Source organism: Eutrema salsugineum, unplaced genomic scaffold (genome assembly GCF_000478725.1).
Source record: "Eutrema salsugineum unplaced genomic scaffold, Eutsalg1_0 scaffold_17, whole genome shotgun sequence".
Classification (NCBI taxonomy): Eukaryota; Viridiplantae; Streptophyta; class Magnoliopsida; order Brassicales; family Brassicaceae; genus Eutrema; species Eutrema salsugineum.
The window spans coordinates 268229-285013 of NW_006256852.1; the positions used below are offsets into that span (position 1 = coordinate 268229).

General features: G+C 40.7%; 1 protein-coding gene and 1 non-coding gene across 3 annotated transcripts in view; one reads left to right on the top strand and one right to left on the bottom strand.

The window, feature by feature from the left end:
* Positions 1–398: 398 nt before the first annotated feature.
* LOC18020685 (cruciferin BnC1) overlaps positions 399–16785 on the top strand; it is a 21754-nt gene continuing 5367 nt past the window's right edge. Inside the window, exons 1-4 of one of the 2 annotated variants that reach the window (XM_006403074.2) lie at positions 401–729; positions 999–1324; positions 1423–1848; positions 2191–2755. In XM_006403074.2, coding sequence (XP_006403137.1) covers positions 447–729; positions 999–1324; positions 1423–1848; positions 2191–2595 — 1440 coding nt within the window. In that variant the 5' untranslated portion in view covers positions 401–446 and the 3' untranslated portion in view covers positions 2596–2755. Of the gene's footprint in view, positions 730–998; positions 1325–1422; positions 1849–2190; positions 2756–16785 lie in introns of those variants that run through there. The other variant, XM_024157485.1, reaches the window with a different exon arrangement.
* On the bottom strand, positions 7154–7258 carry LOC112087705. The gene has a single exon (XR_002900249.1). It is a non-coding gene; the product is annotated as a small nucleolar RNA R71 (small nucleolar RNA).

Consider the following 16785-nt stretch of genomic DNA (forward strand, 5'->3'; position numbering starts at 1 on the left):
CGGTTAAATTGTCATCTTAATCAAGTTTTAGCAGTTCGTTTCAAAAGTAATAGATTTTTGTTTTTTGTATTTTAAAAAATGAAACCACGGTATACAATAAACAGTTTGTCCTATTACATGTGCCTATCTCAAAGCTGATGTGTAAGAAACATGGCACTTCAATAAGCCATGCAAATTGAAATGTGTCAACTCCCTTCATTGATATGTTTGCTTAACAACGTGCAGCCAAATTTTATTTCCAAATAAAGACATAAAAATAGCAATACAAGCGAATTGTAAATTGTACATAGTCGACTCTATATACTTGGTTCTTTTCTCAATCGATTTATCATCAAAACTCCTAACAGCATTTAAAAGAAGAAAAAAATAGAAAAAACCCCCTATAAATAGATTCACTTAACGCAAGTGTAAGACCAGAAAAACCATAACAAATAAGTAAAGAGAAAATGGCTCGAGTCTCCTCTCTTCTCTCCTTTGCCTTTACACTTTTGATCTTTCTCCACGGCTACACTGCTCAGCAGTTTCCAAACGAGTGCCAGCTCGACCAGCTCAATGCGATCGAGCCATCACACGTACTTAAGGCCGAGGCTGGTCGCATAGAGGTGTGGGACCACCACGCTCCTCAGCTACGTTGCTCTGGTGTCTCCTTCGTACGTTACGTCATCGAGTCTAAGGGTCTCTACTTGCCCTCTTTCCTTAACACCGCGAAGCTATCCTTCGTGGCTAAAGGTACGTTTTTTTTAAACCAAATATTTTTGGATCTTTAGTAACTTTTACGGATTGGGAGACCATTATAATATCAAGATTTAAGCTCGTGATAAGGTTCACTCTTTTTGGATAGTGTTATAGTACATCTTTAGAGCTACATACGCGCCGAGTTTTATAAAAAAGTCTCACATGGTTTCGACTTGCTTCAAATTTTTGATCAAAATCTAAATAATTTTTATTAGACCTGTGCATGTAATCTTCTTCTTTCTTTTGGGTTTGTGACACTATAGGACGAGGTCTTATGGGAAGAGTGATCCCTGGTTGCGCTGAGACATTCCAGGACTCATCAGTATTCCAACCAGGCCAGCAGGGACAGGGCCAGCAGGGACGAGGCCAGCAGGGACAAGGGCAGGAACAAGAACAAGAACAGGGACAGGGACAAAGGCAAAGCTTCCGTGATATGCACCAGAAAGTGGAGCACATAAGGAGCGGGGACACAATCGCAACCCCAACAGGTGTAGCACAATGGTTCTACAACGACGGAAACCAACCACTTGTCATCGTTTCCGTCCTTGATTTAGCCAACCACCAGAACCAGCTCGACCGCAACCCAAGGGTATATATAGACCAAAACCTCAAAAAAAAAAAAACAGAAATTTAATTATAATCACAATATAACAAAACAAATGTTGTTTTTCTATGTGTGTTATGTAGCCATTTTACTTAGCTGGAAACAACCCACAAGGCCAAGTATGGCTACAAGGACGTCAACAACAGCCACAAAACAACATCTTTAATGGCTTCCCACCAGAGGTTATTGCTCAAGCTTTGAAAATCAATGTTCAGACAGCGCAACAACTTCAGAACCAGCAAGACAACCGTGGAAACATTGTCTTTGTCAAAGGCGAATTCGGTGTCATTAGGCCACCTTTGAGGGGGCAGAGACCACAGGAGGAAGAAGCAGTAGGTAACGGTTTAGAGGAGACCATATGCAGCGCGAGGAGCACCGATAACCTCGATGACCCGTCCAATGCTGACGTGTACAAGCCACAGCTCGGTTACATCAGCACTCTAAACAGTTACGATCTCCCCATCCTACGCTTCCTTCGTCTCTCAGCCCTCCGTGGATCCATCCGTCAAGTAAGTTCAACAAAGAATGTTATCTACATGACTACCTATCAAATCAACTAATACACATGCGTTTGATACGAAATTAAACCGTTCAATTTGTTTCGGTTCAGATTAATTATATATATAGTGGTTTTGGTAGAATCAAATTTTGATTTAAAAAATTCCATTTGTAAACTTTTTTTTTGCTAAAATCCATTTCCATTTGTAAACTTTCATTTTGTTCGGTTTGTTTGGTATTACAAACAAAATTCTTTCCCACTTGGTCACATCTCGCTTTAGTTTTTCGGTTTGCTATAATTATGTCAATTTCTAGATTTAAACGTGACTTCTGAAACGTGTGTGTGGGTGTAGAACGCAATGGTGCTTCCACAGTGGAACGCAAACGCCAACGCGATTCTCTACGTGACAGACGGGGAAGCCCAAGTGCAGGTGGTTAACGACAACGGTGAAAGAGTGTTCGACGGACAAGTCTCTCAAGGACAGCTATTAGCCATTCCACAAGGTTTCGCCGTGGTGAAACGCGCAACAAGCGACCAGTTCCGGTGGGTTGAGTTCAAGACAAACGCAAACGCACAAATCAACACTCTTGCTGGACGAACCTCAATCATGGCAGGTCTACCACTAGAGGTCATAAGCAATGGGTACCAAATCTCGCCCCAAGAAGCAAGGAAGGTTAAGTTCAACACGCTTGAGACCACTTTGACTCACGCCAGTGGCCCAGCTAGCTACGGAAGGCCAAGGAAGGCTGATGCTTGAGAGCTTTAAACACAACGGCGTTTAACAGTGAGCCTCTACTGTGAAAGAAAGTTAAATAGTAGTAGTAATAATAATAATGTACGAAAATATGACTGGTTTTGTTGAGGTTTACTTGTAAAATGTAACTCCTTTTCTGAATAAAATCATCAAGTCATAAAAATCTATTGTCGAAACTTCAGAGACTAGTTTTAATAAGCTCAGAGCAAAAAAGGACTCGATGGAAGCCGGATAATCAATGGGTCATCCAATTAATTTACTATGCAATTTCATAATCTTACATGACTTCTTTCAATTTTCAACATCTAAAAGAGCCACAATAGACCTAAATCTCTATATTAATACCAAAACTAATTTTCTTTTTTAAGTTAGCAATTTCGTTTTGAAACTTTTTTTATGACCATTACTTGTAAGATGATAATCATACATGACTTATAATTTCTTTTTAAGTTAGCAATTTGTTCTTCGTTTTTTTATGAAAAAAAATACTTGTAGGATGATAAAAAATGTTTGCAAAAAAAAGATGATAAAAATCATAGGTCGTTTATGTTATAAGTTAGCAACACGAAACTCTTTCTCTCGATTGTCTATTATAATTACTATTGAGGAAATGTTCACTTTCTCATTAATTGGTAAAAGAATGTACAAGTGTTGATATATATAGTCACACGGTTTAGCTAAAAGAAACAAACCGGTGATTTAATCTAATCTATGTACATTGAACCGGACATAATCCGGTATATATCTAATATACCCCTTTAAGCCTCTGAAGTCAAAACCAAAGCTGTTGCAGGATGAAAAAGGACTTGAAATGCTCATGTTGATTTGCACTATAAGTATGAAAAAGCTTCATGAATCCATTTTTAACATGATCTCTCACGGTATGACAATCCACCTCTATATGTTTGGTCCTCTCGTGGAAAACAGGATTGGTGGCGATGTGCATTGCTGATTTGTTGTCGCAGAAGAGCTTCGCAGAGTTGCAGACAGTAACCTTAAGATCCTTCAGAAGCTGAGATAGCCATAGTAGTTCACAAGTAACAAGAGCCGTACTCCTATACTCGGATCCAGTGCTACTTCGACTGGCCGTTTGTTGCTTCTTAGACTTCCAGGATATTAGAGATTTACCAAGATACACGCAGAAACCGGTGATAGATCGTCGTGAATCTGGACAGGTTGCATAATCTGCATCCGCAAAGGCATTGAGACAAAGCTCAGAATCCGCAGCATAGAATAGACCCTAGCCTGGATTAGATTTCAGATATCTGAGTATCCGATGAGCTGCCTGCATGTGAATATCCGTAGGACTAGAGAGAAACTGACTCAAGTAATTCACAGCAAAGGTAATGTCAGGTCGCGTTATTGTAAGATAAAGAAGACGACCAATCAGCTTTCTGTAGGGAAAAGGATTCTCCAAAGGTGTGCCTGAAGTCTTGTTGAGATGAACTGTTGGATCCATCGGTATTGAACTCGGTTTGCAAGCAAGCATTCCAGTTGAGGCAAGGATATCTAGAGCGTACTTGCGTTGGCAAATAGATATTCCCGTAGAGTTTCTGGCAATCTCGAGACCCAAGAAGAACCGTGGAGCTCCCATATCTTTGATTTCAAAAGCTTGATGGAGAGCATTCTTAAGCTTCTGCAACTCAATATCATTATTCGAAGCAATTAGTATATCGTCCACATATACTAGGAGAGCAATAAAAGCAGAATCAGTCTGCTTGACAAACAAAGTATTGTCAGCAGGAGACTGAACAAATCCGGTGTCCAAGACAACTTTGGAAAAGCAATGGTACCACTGCCGGGATGCCTGCTTTAAACCGTATAAGGACTTCTTCAATCAACAAACTGGATTAGGTGGAAGAGGAGTTGATGAAGCAGGTGTGTAACCATGAGGTAAGCTCATAAAGATCTCCTCATATAAGTCACCATGTAAGAATGCGTTAGTAACGTCCATCTGAGTAAGCGTCCACTTATAACACGAAGCTAAGCCTAGCACAAGCTTCACACTAGCTAGCTTCGCAACAGAGGAAAAAGTATCGATATAATCGATCCCTTCCTGCTGAGTGATAACACTAGATTTTGACCATTTTTATGAATCACTTTAATGTCTTTTACAAGTGTTTTTACTCCATTTTCAAAGGTTTTCAAAGGATTTCTATGTTTTCGGATTTTAAAAGACTTTTCAGGTAATTTGGGATAAAGAGGCACAAATTGGAACAAAAAAACTCTTTTGGATAAATGCAGACCGTCAGAACTCTCATAGAGAGACGAAGACCTTCTCACCGTCTGATCACCCTCAAAATTGGTCAACATATAGAAGAATCAACTAGCTTTCAAATGCACTTGGTTTGGAGACATTCCAACGGTTGGATCTCAAGATATTCTATTAGCCCCGGAGCCACTGGAAGACGGCCAGCAAGTCACGCGACTGCGGCCAACAGCCCATTCCTTGCGGTCACAAGCCTCCCGACCACGGCCAGCCACCTATTTCCCGCGGTTACGTCATTCCCGATCGCGGCCGGCCAACTCCGAATTAAAGCCCACATTTCTGAATCCCAAAGTCATCTTAGCCTCAATTCCGGTACCCTAGAGACCATGAAGTGTTGAAGACTATAATTACTAGTCATTTAGGTCGTTTTTAGCAACCAACCTTCATACTTTACAGAAACCCTTTTTCTTTAGCCGTTTTCATGCGATTTTTGTAGAAGATTGTTCAAGTCCGAGTTCTTCAATAGAGAAGCTTTCTTTCATCTCTTTTCTTTACTGTTTTTGATTACTTTTATTAAAACCAATGATGATGTCGACCTCAGCTATGTCTGAGTAGATCCCGAGTTGGGCTTAGGGTTCCCGAAAGAGGCTCTCATAATCGATTAAGACATCTAAGTTTATAGATCTGGGATTTTAACTTTGTTCTCTGTTTATTCTCGTTCTTATTGCATGTATGCTTGATTGATCACCAAGTATCTGATCTAGATAGTTAGTGTTGTGAAAGTTTTCATTAAGTATCACACCTAGAATAAAATAGGCGATTTTTCCGTAGGAGTGGAAACCTACCTGCGGCGAGATCGTGAGTTTTGACGAGTCTTGTGCAGCTCTTGCGTTCTCTCCCTTCCAGGTCCAGAGTGGAAACATACTGGTCAGGGTTGCGAGAAACAGTTGGTTATGATCACGACAGTGACGTAGTCATACCGCCGTACTCTAGCTCTAGAACCCTATATATCGATATCCGTAAATCCCAATCTATTAACCCTAGTGTCAAAACCGATTATGATCCATGTAGAGTTCCCGAAAGCTCAGCGTTTTTAGTCATAGTTTACAAACCAATCGATTTTTACTTGCTTATTTAGATCTGCATTTCAATTGCTTTAGTTCGATATTTTGCTTTCTTTATCTCCTTTCTATTCGATTTTTCTACTTGTTTTCTAGGATAGATTTATTTGCTTTCTTTAGTTTTAGTTTAGTCCGTGACAAACAACCAACCTCTAAAACCAATCTAGTCTAGACATAAAGTTAGAAACCGTAGAAGAATACCAGGCACACAAATCCCTGTGGATTCGATCTCTAAATACTACAACAGATTAGCTGTGCACTTGCGGCATTCATTTGTTTTTGTTATGGGTAAAACTTGTTCCCTCACGCAGTTGACACACATCAAGTTTTTGGCGCCGTTGCCGGGGATTTGTTTCGCTGCCTTTTGCTATTTTTCTTGTTTTAACTTTTGTTCTAGACACCTGATCTCTATTTCTTTCTTAAAGTTTTGCTGAATTATCTTTCCTTCTTTTGTTTTTCTCTGAATTGCATGAATACCAGGCGCAGACCTGTAGAAAACATTCCAATTCTAGACGAGATAGACAGACACGAAAGAGAACTTCGAAGACTAAGACGAACGCAAGGAATGGCCAACGACGACCAGCCTGGAGATCCTATTAACCGAGTTTTAAATATGGACCAAGACGGGTCCGAACATGGAGAAAATGAAGAGAATGATCACAGAGGAGGTGATCATGCTCGACAAGATGGAGAGGAGGATGAGGTTCCTCCAAGAAACCACCAGAACCGCGAGAGAGAAAAACGTGAAGACCTTGATGCACCTATCAATGCAGCCGATGGTGACCACCAAGGGATGCAGCCGAATGGACGCGTTAACCGCCCAGTTCAGCAAGCAAATCAACACCGAAGACAAGCCAGGAACCATCGCATAGCTAATTTCGATGCAACTACTCAAAATTTTCAGAACCGATCTGCAATTCAAGTTCCATTTCCGAACCGGAATGAGTTTGAAGTCAAGCCTCAAATCATCTCATTGGTGAACGAAAAACCAATTCCATGGAATTCCTTCTAAACACCCAATTGACCATATCGAGCTCTTTGAAGAAATCTGCAGCATGATGAAAACAAACCAAGTTCCAGCAGACTATTTAAAGTGTAAGTTGTTCCCTTTTTCATTAGCAGAAAAAGCTCACCGTTGGTTGAAATCTTTGCCTGCAGGATCGATTACTAATTGGGAAGAGTGTAAAACTGCTTTCCTGAATCACTTCTATACTAAGTCAAGGTCGAACTTGTTGAGAACAAAGATCTCAAGCTTTCAGCAAGGACCGACTGAATCTTTCTATGAAGCCTGGGAACGTTTTAAGGAGTATGAACGCGATTGCCCTCACCATGGATTTCTTGGATCAAGCTTTCAGCAAATACATTTTACCGAGGTTTGCAACCAAAATACAAACTTTCGCTTGATACAGTTAGCAATGGAGATTTTGGAGAAAAGACGATAGCACAAGGAAGAGCCCTCATCGAGAATTTGGCTAAAGCCAATAACAATGATTGTCCTGAATACGATCGCTCGACGAAGCAGACCGGAGCAGACAACAAAGAGATAACCGAGTTGAAAAACATGATGAGCCCGCTTTTGAAGAGCAACAATCGCCCAATCCATGCTTGTGAGACCAACAATGGCGCAGAAGATGAAGGGCCTAGCGATATCGATCACATTAATCAAACCTTTCAAGAAGAAGAGGTGAAATATGTAGGAGCACAAGCACCATATCCAAATCGCTTCAACAATGGCTTCAACTACAACTTCCGGAATGCAAATTACAACAATCTCTCTTACCGCAATCCAAATGTGGAGAATCCTCAAGATCAATACTACCCACCACAACAAAAATCCTTCCAAAAAAATTTCCAAGGTGGAAACTTCGGAGGGATAGGAGCTTATCAACCGCGACAGCCATATAACTACCAAGGTACGGGTTTTAACAATCAATTTTTACAACAGCAGGGAGTCACAACAAACCAGCTAGCTTCACAAATCGGTAGACTTGAACAGTCCATCCAACAGCTCGTTATGACGAACGCAAAAGCATCTAAAGACATGAACGTGAAGGTTGACTGCATGTACAATGACCTGAACGGGAAGTATGAAGCTTTATCTTCGCACGTCAAAAAGCTAGACGTACAAGTTGCCCAAACAGCCGACTCTATGAAGAGGCAAAGTGGAGTTCTTCCAGGAAGAGTATAGGATAACCCTAAGAGGTTTTGCAACGCCATAACCACATTGCCCGAAGAAGAGGCCAAAACCGATGGAAAGAAAGAAGAAACCCCAATCTTCGTACCACTTTACAAGGATGTCGATGCCAAGCAGCCACCATTCAAGGTACCTCAACGATCACCGTTTCAAAGGCTTACAAAAGCCGACGATCCGGGACGTTTTGTTTTCCAATGTTTCATTTCAGGAATCAAGTTCACAGACTGCCTGTGCGATTCCAGAGCCAATGTCAACATCATGTCAAAGACATTTGCCAAAAAATTGGGCATAAAAACTTTAAGGACATCGACGGTTAAGGTTATCTTTGGAGATTCATCTCAAAAAATACTGAAGGGGCGATCCATGATCTACAAGTTCTAGTGGGAGACAAGATTGTTCCAGCAGATTTCCAAGTCCTGGAGATGGATATAGACAAGGAGAGGCCACTCATTTTCGGGAGACCATTCCTAGCTACCGTAGGAGCAGTAATCGATCACGCAAACTGGCATGCTGTTTTCCTCAATGTAGATCGCAGAAAGTTTTACCCGACTATCCTAGATGATTTTCCAAGCAAAGGAAACCGGCCAAAAGAAAAAGAAAAGGAGAAGCCGAAAGCTTTTGCAAAGATCAAGATCATCATTCCACCGGATGCAACAGAGACTAGTGAGGACCAAATCCAGGAGCTGATCGAAAATACAAAAAGGGTTTTAAACAATATTAAACCGAAAGAAGACGGCCCCTCAAGGAGAATAAGTGAAACCACCAGCGACCGGAAGTAATAAAGGCACATCAAGTGGAGTGTCATTCAAATCAGACTGATTCTTCAGGCCTACATCGAGCTAAACAACTTAAAACAAAAGCGCTTAATGGGAGGCAACCCATTTAGGTACTCTTTCTTTTAGTTTTCTTTTCCTTTTTACAACTTATGTTTTTCTTTTTCTTTTTAGTTTCAGGTATTTTATAAGACAACAACACAAAAAAATCCAAAAAAAAAAAAACCAAGAAGAAAATGGTAGGTTTTTAGCTGCTCGGCCCGGCGAAGACCTGAAAGTTGGACGAAGGCCGCAGGAGAAAGGGCCGCGGTCGCGACCAACCGACCCGCGGCCAAGGGAGCATCGACCGCGGCACCGTGAATGTGACCGCGGCCGAGCACCACTTCTCCACGGTCGCACGTCTCCTGATCGCGGCCGTTGGTCGTTGAGATGAGAACGCGGATTTCCGCCGCTTTTCAAAAGTTCCTGGTGATTTCTGGAGTGTTCCCGATAAGCCCGTTAAGATTTTCCGTAAGTTTTAAACCTTTGTTGCGTGCAAGACGAGAAAGGTAAGTTCCTGTAAACTTATGAATTCCCGGAAATTTTCCGTTTTTGCTAAAAAACGCTTTTTAAAGAAAGGAAATGCACTTTTTGGATCAAAACTCCTTTTTCTCTTCTCTTCCAAAAGACTTGGAGATTTAGGAGATAGAATACCTTTTTCAATTCTTAAGCTTTTTAAGAGATTCTTGGCCCAAACCTCACTCTTTTTCAAAGCTGATTTCAATTATGTTATCAAATCTCTCTTTCTAGCAAGGTATGAAGCTCAAACTCGCCAATTTAAATTGATTTTAGAACTTAGGGTTTTCTTAAAAGGCCCAAATCTCGGTTTATTGATTGTGAAAATAGCTTAAGAACAATAGATTATCCTTCTAGGTTATCTAAAAATCGATTTTAACACCTAGCTTAAGAGGAATTGAGATTTTTGAAATTTGGATTTCACATGCTTTATAATAATCGAATATGGAACAGCAAAATTGATGAATTTGATTAAATCTTGTGTGATTAGTGATTAGTATTAGATAACATATAGATTTGACATGGAAATTGCTCACTAAAACCAATTTTTAGAAGACTTCTATGTTGAGAACATCAAAAATCCGAATCTGGTCATGAACTAGGATTGGTTTAACTGATCGTTAATGTGTTAAAATCAGCATCCATATTCACTATTTTTCCAAGAATCGTCTCGTCTTGTAGGAAAATGGAACAAACTAGATCCTGAAGAAGCCGTCGCACTGGTGACAGCTCTGAGGACATTCTCGATGATGTTACTCTTGGAGAGTACATGCTGAACTAAGCTAAGACCCTACATGGAGCTGAACCTTCCAACTTATCATGAGCTAGTCCGCGAGTTCTTAGCAACTATTACACTCCACCACATTAAGAGGAGGAACCCCAGAGCATCTGATGGCATCTTGTCATTCTATATCCGTGGACAGCCTTACTCGCTCACCATTTCTGCACTTTGTGAGGCTCTTAAACTTCCATACACCAATGGCATTTACCTTGAAGATGAACCCGATTTTAACTTGTGAAGAGAGATGGGTCATGGAGTCTATGATAACGGGAGATCCAAGTCAGCCATTTTTACTCATCCTGCAGTGAGAGTTGTGCACAAACTCTTAGCACACACGATTTTCTCTAGAGCCAACATGGGATCTGTTTTGAAGACCGAGCTCATTACGCTTCAGATGCCATTTATGGACGACCCACGACTTGCCTGCTTTGCCTGAATCATAGCACAGAACATGGTGAAGGTGAAGCATGATTTACATGGTTGCGAGGACGCTACTCCAGTTTACGGGAGCGCTATTACAGCGATACTACAAGCCGTAGGATTCAAATTCTCATCTGACGATCCACTTCCCGATGTCTGGTATGACCTACTTTATCTCTCTCGCGATCACACTATCTCTCGTGCCGCTTTCAATCCAGACAGGTTTGGTTACAAGTATTGCACTGGCACTGAGGAGCACCGAGTCTGCTTGCCTTCAGCATCAGTCCTGAGATTGTGTAACGGAGGACGTCTGCGATGGACTCCGGAACCCGATGAGTTTCTGCCATCTGTACCTCGTCTAACATTCACCATTGGCCAATACATAGTGGCCAAGGGAAAGCGTGATGCAGCTGCGGCCTGTGCTCATTTTCAGCCATCTGTTTTGACCGGCCACACCTCATCATCGACATCATCGCACACACATTCTGATCTGGAGCGCAGAGTTAAGAGACAGGGACAACGTTTTGAGCGCGTTGTCACTTTCCTACAGGAGCAGCACCAATTCGAAGCAGACACATCGGAGGATGAGTGATTGATCAACACTTCACTGCCATCACGGTTCTATCATCATTTTCTTTTCTTTTATTTTATTTTATTTCGCTTTTATTCACCATCTTCTCACCAACTTTTTCACACTGGGGACAGTGTGATTTAAGTCTGGGGGAGGATGTCTATCCGTACTAATCATTTTCTTGCTTTTGCTTTCAAATTTCAAGCATTTCTTGAATTTTAATATGTAACCTATTCGACATTAAGTATTTTTTAGGAATGTTTGACACAAAACTATGATGATTTAGACCTGCACGCTTCTACACTATGCATGATAGCTCATTTGTGGTTAGCACTAGACTAGGCGGTAGATGACTTCTATTCATGGAGGTTCTTTCTGACAGGATATACTAACTCAATTTACTTGACCTTAATAATGATATCTAATTTTCTCATCATTGATTTTAGGCAGGCATCGACATACACATCTAGGACGTCTTTTACCCTCACTTTTACCACTCTTTGACGTCCTAGATGATCAGTTCATCTTTATCTGGTACCATACCCTAAACCCAAACTCTTGTTTTCAATCCTCATGCATTCTCTCTTTAGTTTATATCAGCAGATATGTGCAAAAACGTTGGAGAGAAGAGGAGCGACGCAGTTTCAGTCACTCACAAAGGAGACTGAATGGAATTGGGAAGGAAGCGTATCATAAACCTCATGAAGCTTTACAAGACAGATCTTAACTGGTAATTTCGTGCTCTCTATGACTCTATATCTAAAGGTATTCCCTCTCTTTCAAAAAAAAAAACGAACGAATGAAAAGAGAGAGGGAAACAAAAAGCCTAATGAGTCCTAGATTGTCGAAATTTGTTGAGCAAGAAGCAACTACTAAGCGTTTATAGAGCTATGTTTTTGAAAGATTTACAAAAATCTAAGTTTGGGGGAGTTAGGAGAGAACCTGAGGAAGAAGACCAGGAATCTATGGCAAGAAGAAAGTGACTGAAAACTGTGGATACCAACAGCTTCACTCTCTCTTGCGGTTTTGCATAATATCTTGCATCCTCCAGATCTTCAGGTAACTCGTAAACACTTTAAGCTTTACCCCTAGAATAACCCTTTTTGACACCTAGCCTAGATTACCTTGCCTAGACTTTCTTTGATGAGAACCACCAAGATTTTTAATGAATGTTAAGAGCTAGTTGACTGGAAGTTAGATCTTAGTGCATAGATTTCCGCATGACGGATTAACGGACTAGTTATGCCTGTATTGCTAGTGAGAATTTTCTAGGCTATTCCCGATTGATGCATGCTGATTGATATTGGTCTAGAAGTTTGGTCTATGAGATTTTGTTTAGTTCCTGCGTTTTCAAACCTTTCGCCGAGATTTAGCCTTTGTTTTGTTTGAGGACAAACAAAAGACTAAGTCTGGGGGAGTTGATAACACCGGATTTGAACCATTTTTATGGATCACTTTAATGCTTTTTACAGGTGTTTTTACTCCATTTTCAAAGGTTTTCAAAGGATTTCTATGTTTTCGGATTTTAAAAAACTTTTCAGGTAATTTGGGATAAAGAGGCACAAATTGGAACAAAAAGACTCTTTTGGATAAATGCAGACCGTCAGAACTCTCATGGAGAGACGAAGATCTTCTCACCGTCTGATCACCCTCAAAATTGGACTACATATAGAAGAATCAACCAGCTTTCAAATTCACTTGGTTTGGAGAAATTCCAACGGTTGGATCTCAAGATATTCTATTAGCCCCGGAGCCACTCGAAGACGGTCAGCAAGTCACGCGACCGCGGCCAACAGCCCATTCCCCGCGGTCACAAGCCTCCCGACCGCGGCCAGCCACCTATTTCCCGCGGTTACATCATTCCCGACCGTGGCCGACCAACTCCGAATTAAAGCCCACATTTCTGAAGCCCAAAGTCATCTTAGCCTCAATTCCGGAACCCTAGAGACCATGGAGTGTTGAAGACTATAAATACTTGTCATTTAGGTCGTTTTTAGCAACCAACCTTCATACTTTACAGAAACTCTTTTCCTTTAGCCGTTTTTATGCGATTTTTGTAGAAGATTGTTCAAGTCCGAGTTCTTCAATAGAGAAGCTTTCTTTCATCTCTTTTCTATACTGTTTTTGATTACTTTTATTTAAACCAATGATAATGTCGACCTCAGCTATGTCTGAGTAGATCCCGAGTTGGGCTTAAGGTTCCCGAAATGGGCGCTCATAATTGATTAAGACATCTAGGTTTATAGATCTGGGATTTTAACTTTGTTCTCTGTTTATTCTCGTTCTTATTGCATGTATGCTTGGTTGATCACCTAGTATCTGATCTAGATAGTTAGTGTTGCGAAAGTTTTCATTAAGTATCAGACCTAGAATAAAACAGGCGATTTTTCCGTAGGAGTGGAAACCTACCTGCGGCGAGATCGTGAGTTTTGACGAGTTTTGTGCAGCTCTTGCGTTCTCTCCCTTCCAGGGCCAGAGTGGAAACCTACTGGTCAGGGTTGCAAGAAACAGTTGGTTATGATCACGACAGTGACGTAGTCATACCGCCGTACTCTAGCTCTAGAACCCTATATATCGATATCCGTCAATCCCAATCTATTAATCCTAGTGTCAAAACCGATTATGATCCCTGTAGTGTTCCCGAAAGCTCAGCGTTTTTAGCCATAGTTTACAAACCAATCGATTTTTACTTGCTTATTTATATCTGCATTTCAATTGCTTTAGTTCGATATTTTGCTTGCTTTATCTCCTTTCTATTCGATTTTTCTACTTGTTTTCTAGGATAGATTTATTTGCTTTCTTTAGTTTTAGTTTAGTCCGTGACAAACAACCAACCTCTAAAACCAATCAAGTCTAGACATAAAGTTAGAAACCGTAAAAGAATACCAGACACACAAATCCCTGTGGATTCGATCCCTAAATACTACAACTGATTAGATGTGCACTTGTGGCTTTCATTTGTTTTTGTTAAGGGTAAAACTTGTCCCCTCACGCAGTTGACACACATCACTGAGTATATCCTTTGGCCACCAACCGGGCCTTATATCTTGCCACAGAACCATCAGGATTGTATTTGATGGTATAAACCCATTTGCAACCAATGACATGTTTACCGGGTGGTAATTTTTCAACAACCCAAGTACCTTTTGATTCAAGAGCTATCAATTCTACATCCATGGCCTTTGGAAAGTGTAGATGAGCCATGGCCTACTTAAAGTTTTGAGGTTCGGTTTCACTTGTGCAGGAAAGTACAAAGGATTGATAAGAAGGATGGAGTTTGGAATAAGAAAGAACAGATGAGAGAGGATATAATATCCCAGGAGGAGTAGAAATTTGGGTGAAGTTGCAGTGGTAATTAGATAGGTAACTAGGAGCTTTTACCTATCGTCGAGGTCTACCAACAGGTAGTGCTACTTCCCCTGTACCAGTAGTCACAGTCTCTTGTATAGGTGTGGCACTAGATGCAGGTGTAACAGATGCAGGTGTCGGATTATGCAAAGGAACATGATTATCTAATGCATGAAAATCAACATCAAGTGCCACAGGAATCGGTAATGGTAAAATAGATTTGCCAAAAATATTCGAATCAGTTGTAGATGGTGAAGTGTTCTTATATGGAAATAAAGTTTCATGAAAAATGACATTGCGAGAAATGCTTACCGTATTTGATTTCAAATCTAACACCTTATAACCTTTATAACCCGGAGGGTACCCTAAGAAAGCACAAGGTCTAGCATGCGGTGTAAATTTGTGTCTATCTTTAACCAAAGTAGACACATAACATAGACAACCAAAAGACCTTAAGAACGAATAGTCAGGTTTCTTCTTGAAAAGCATTTCATAAGGAGATAATTTGTTCAAAACAAGTGAAGGTGTTCTATATATCAAGAAAACAGCTGTTTGAACACAGTCAGACCAGTAAGCAAGAGGCACATTCGATTGAAATAAAAGAGCTCTAGTACATTCAGCAAATGCTGATGTTTACGTTCAACCACAGAGTTCTGCTGAGGTGTATATGCACATGAGAAGTGATGGAGAATGCCATGTTCCTTAAGTAATTGGGTAAAAGCAAGTTCTGGTGCATTATCACTACAAATGAGTTTAATGACAGTATCAAATTGTGTCTTAACATAGGCAGTGAACGCAGGAAAAATTGTAGCAACATCACTTTTATTTCTCATCATGTAAAGCCAAGTGACACGAGTACAGTCATCTACAATAGTAAGAAAGTACTTAAAACCATCTACATACTCGATAGAAAATGGACCCCAAATATCTATATGAACAAGGTCGAATGGTGAATCAGAAAGATGATTATGAGAAACAAATGGGAGCCGTTTCTGTTTAGCTAAAGGACAGACATCACAAGGACCTAAACTAGACTTAGACAAAGATGAAGCACCTGTAATATATTATAACTTGGCAGGAGATGGATGTCCAAGGCGTTGATGTCATAGATGTCCATCATCAAGCAAGGATCCACAGAAGTTGGTAGAGGTAGAAGTAACACTTGTCTCCAGAATGTAGAGATTGTGTATAAGATTACCTCTACCAATCGTCAAGTCCCGAGTATGGTCCTGAATGAAACACGAAGCAGAGTAAAAATGAGCAGATGAGTTGTGACGTTTCAAGAGAGTGCTGACACTTAACAAGTTAAACCGAAATGCAGACACATATAAGACATCATCCAGAACAAGAAACTCAGAAATATGCACTGTGCCTGTATGACTAATCAGTACTCTAGTGCCATTAGGAAGAGAGACTGTAACTCCGAAAAATTTCACTAAACATTGTTAGATCTGAACAAACATGAGTAGTTGCCCCACTGTCAATTATCCAATTACCATAAAGGAGGATAGAATATAGAGTGGACAAACATTGGTGTTGAAAAGTAAAGGTGTTATGTTCGTAACGAAGGTTAGTAGAGGGAAACACAAGTGAAATCATACCAGCGGAAGATGTAGTAGCCATGGCTCCATTTTCAGTTATTGTAGCCGGGGGAGCAGAAGTTGTAGGCTCAGGTAGACGAGTGTGAGCACTGAGTTGTTGAAGTAATGACTGAACTTGATCCTGAGAGAACATGCTAAGATCAATGTTCTGAGATAGTGGAGATACAGCTGTAACCGCATTGGCTGAATTGGTGAACTGTGCCTGCGAGGGAAATGGAGGTCATGGACCAGTTTGGTATTGACCACGAGGTTGAAACTGTGGCTGTGGCTGTGAGGTAGGCTGAGTAGAAGCTCGCTGAGACATCTTATGACCAGGAGGGTACCCATGCAATTTGTAACATTTCTGTATAGTGTGTCCAGTTCGGCCACAGTGTGTACAAACTGGCCTTGGTGGTCTATAACTCGCAGCACAGGCTGTATTCTCACTAGATCCAGTATAATATCCATTATTCTGATTATCAGGATAACCAACAGGAGCAGAGGTTTGAAAGGCTACATTCTCCACTTGAGTAGAAGGCTTAATAGATTTCTGACGCTCATCTTGTTCAACCATATTGAACACATCTTCTATAGATGGAATCGGCTTTAGCATCAGAATATGCCTTCGAGTTGGCTCATAA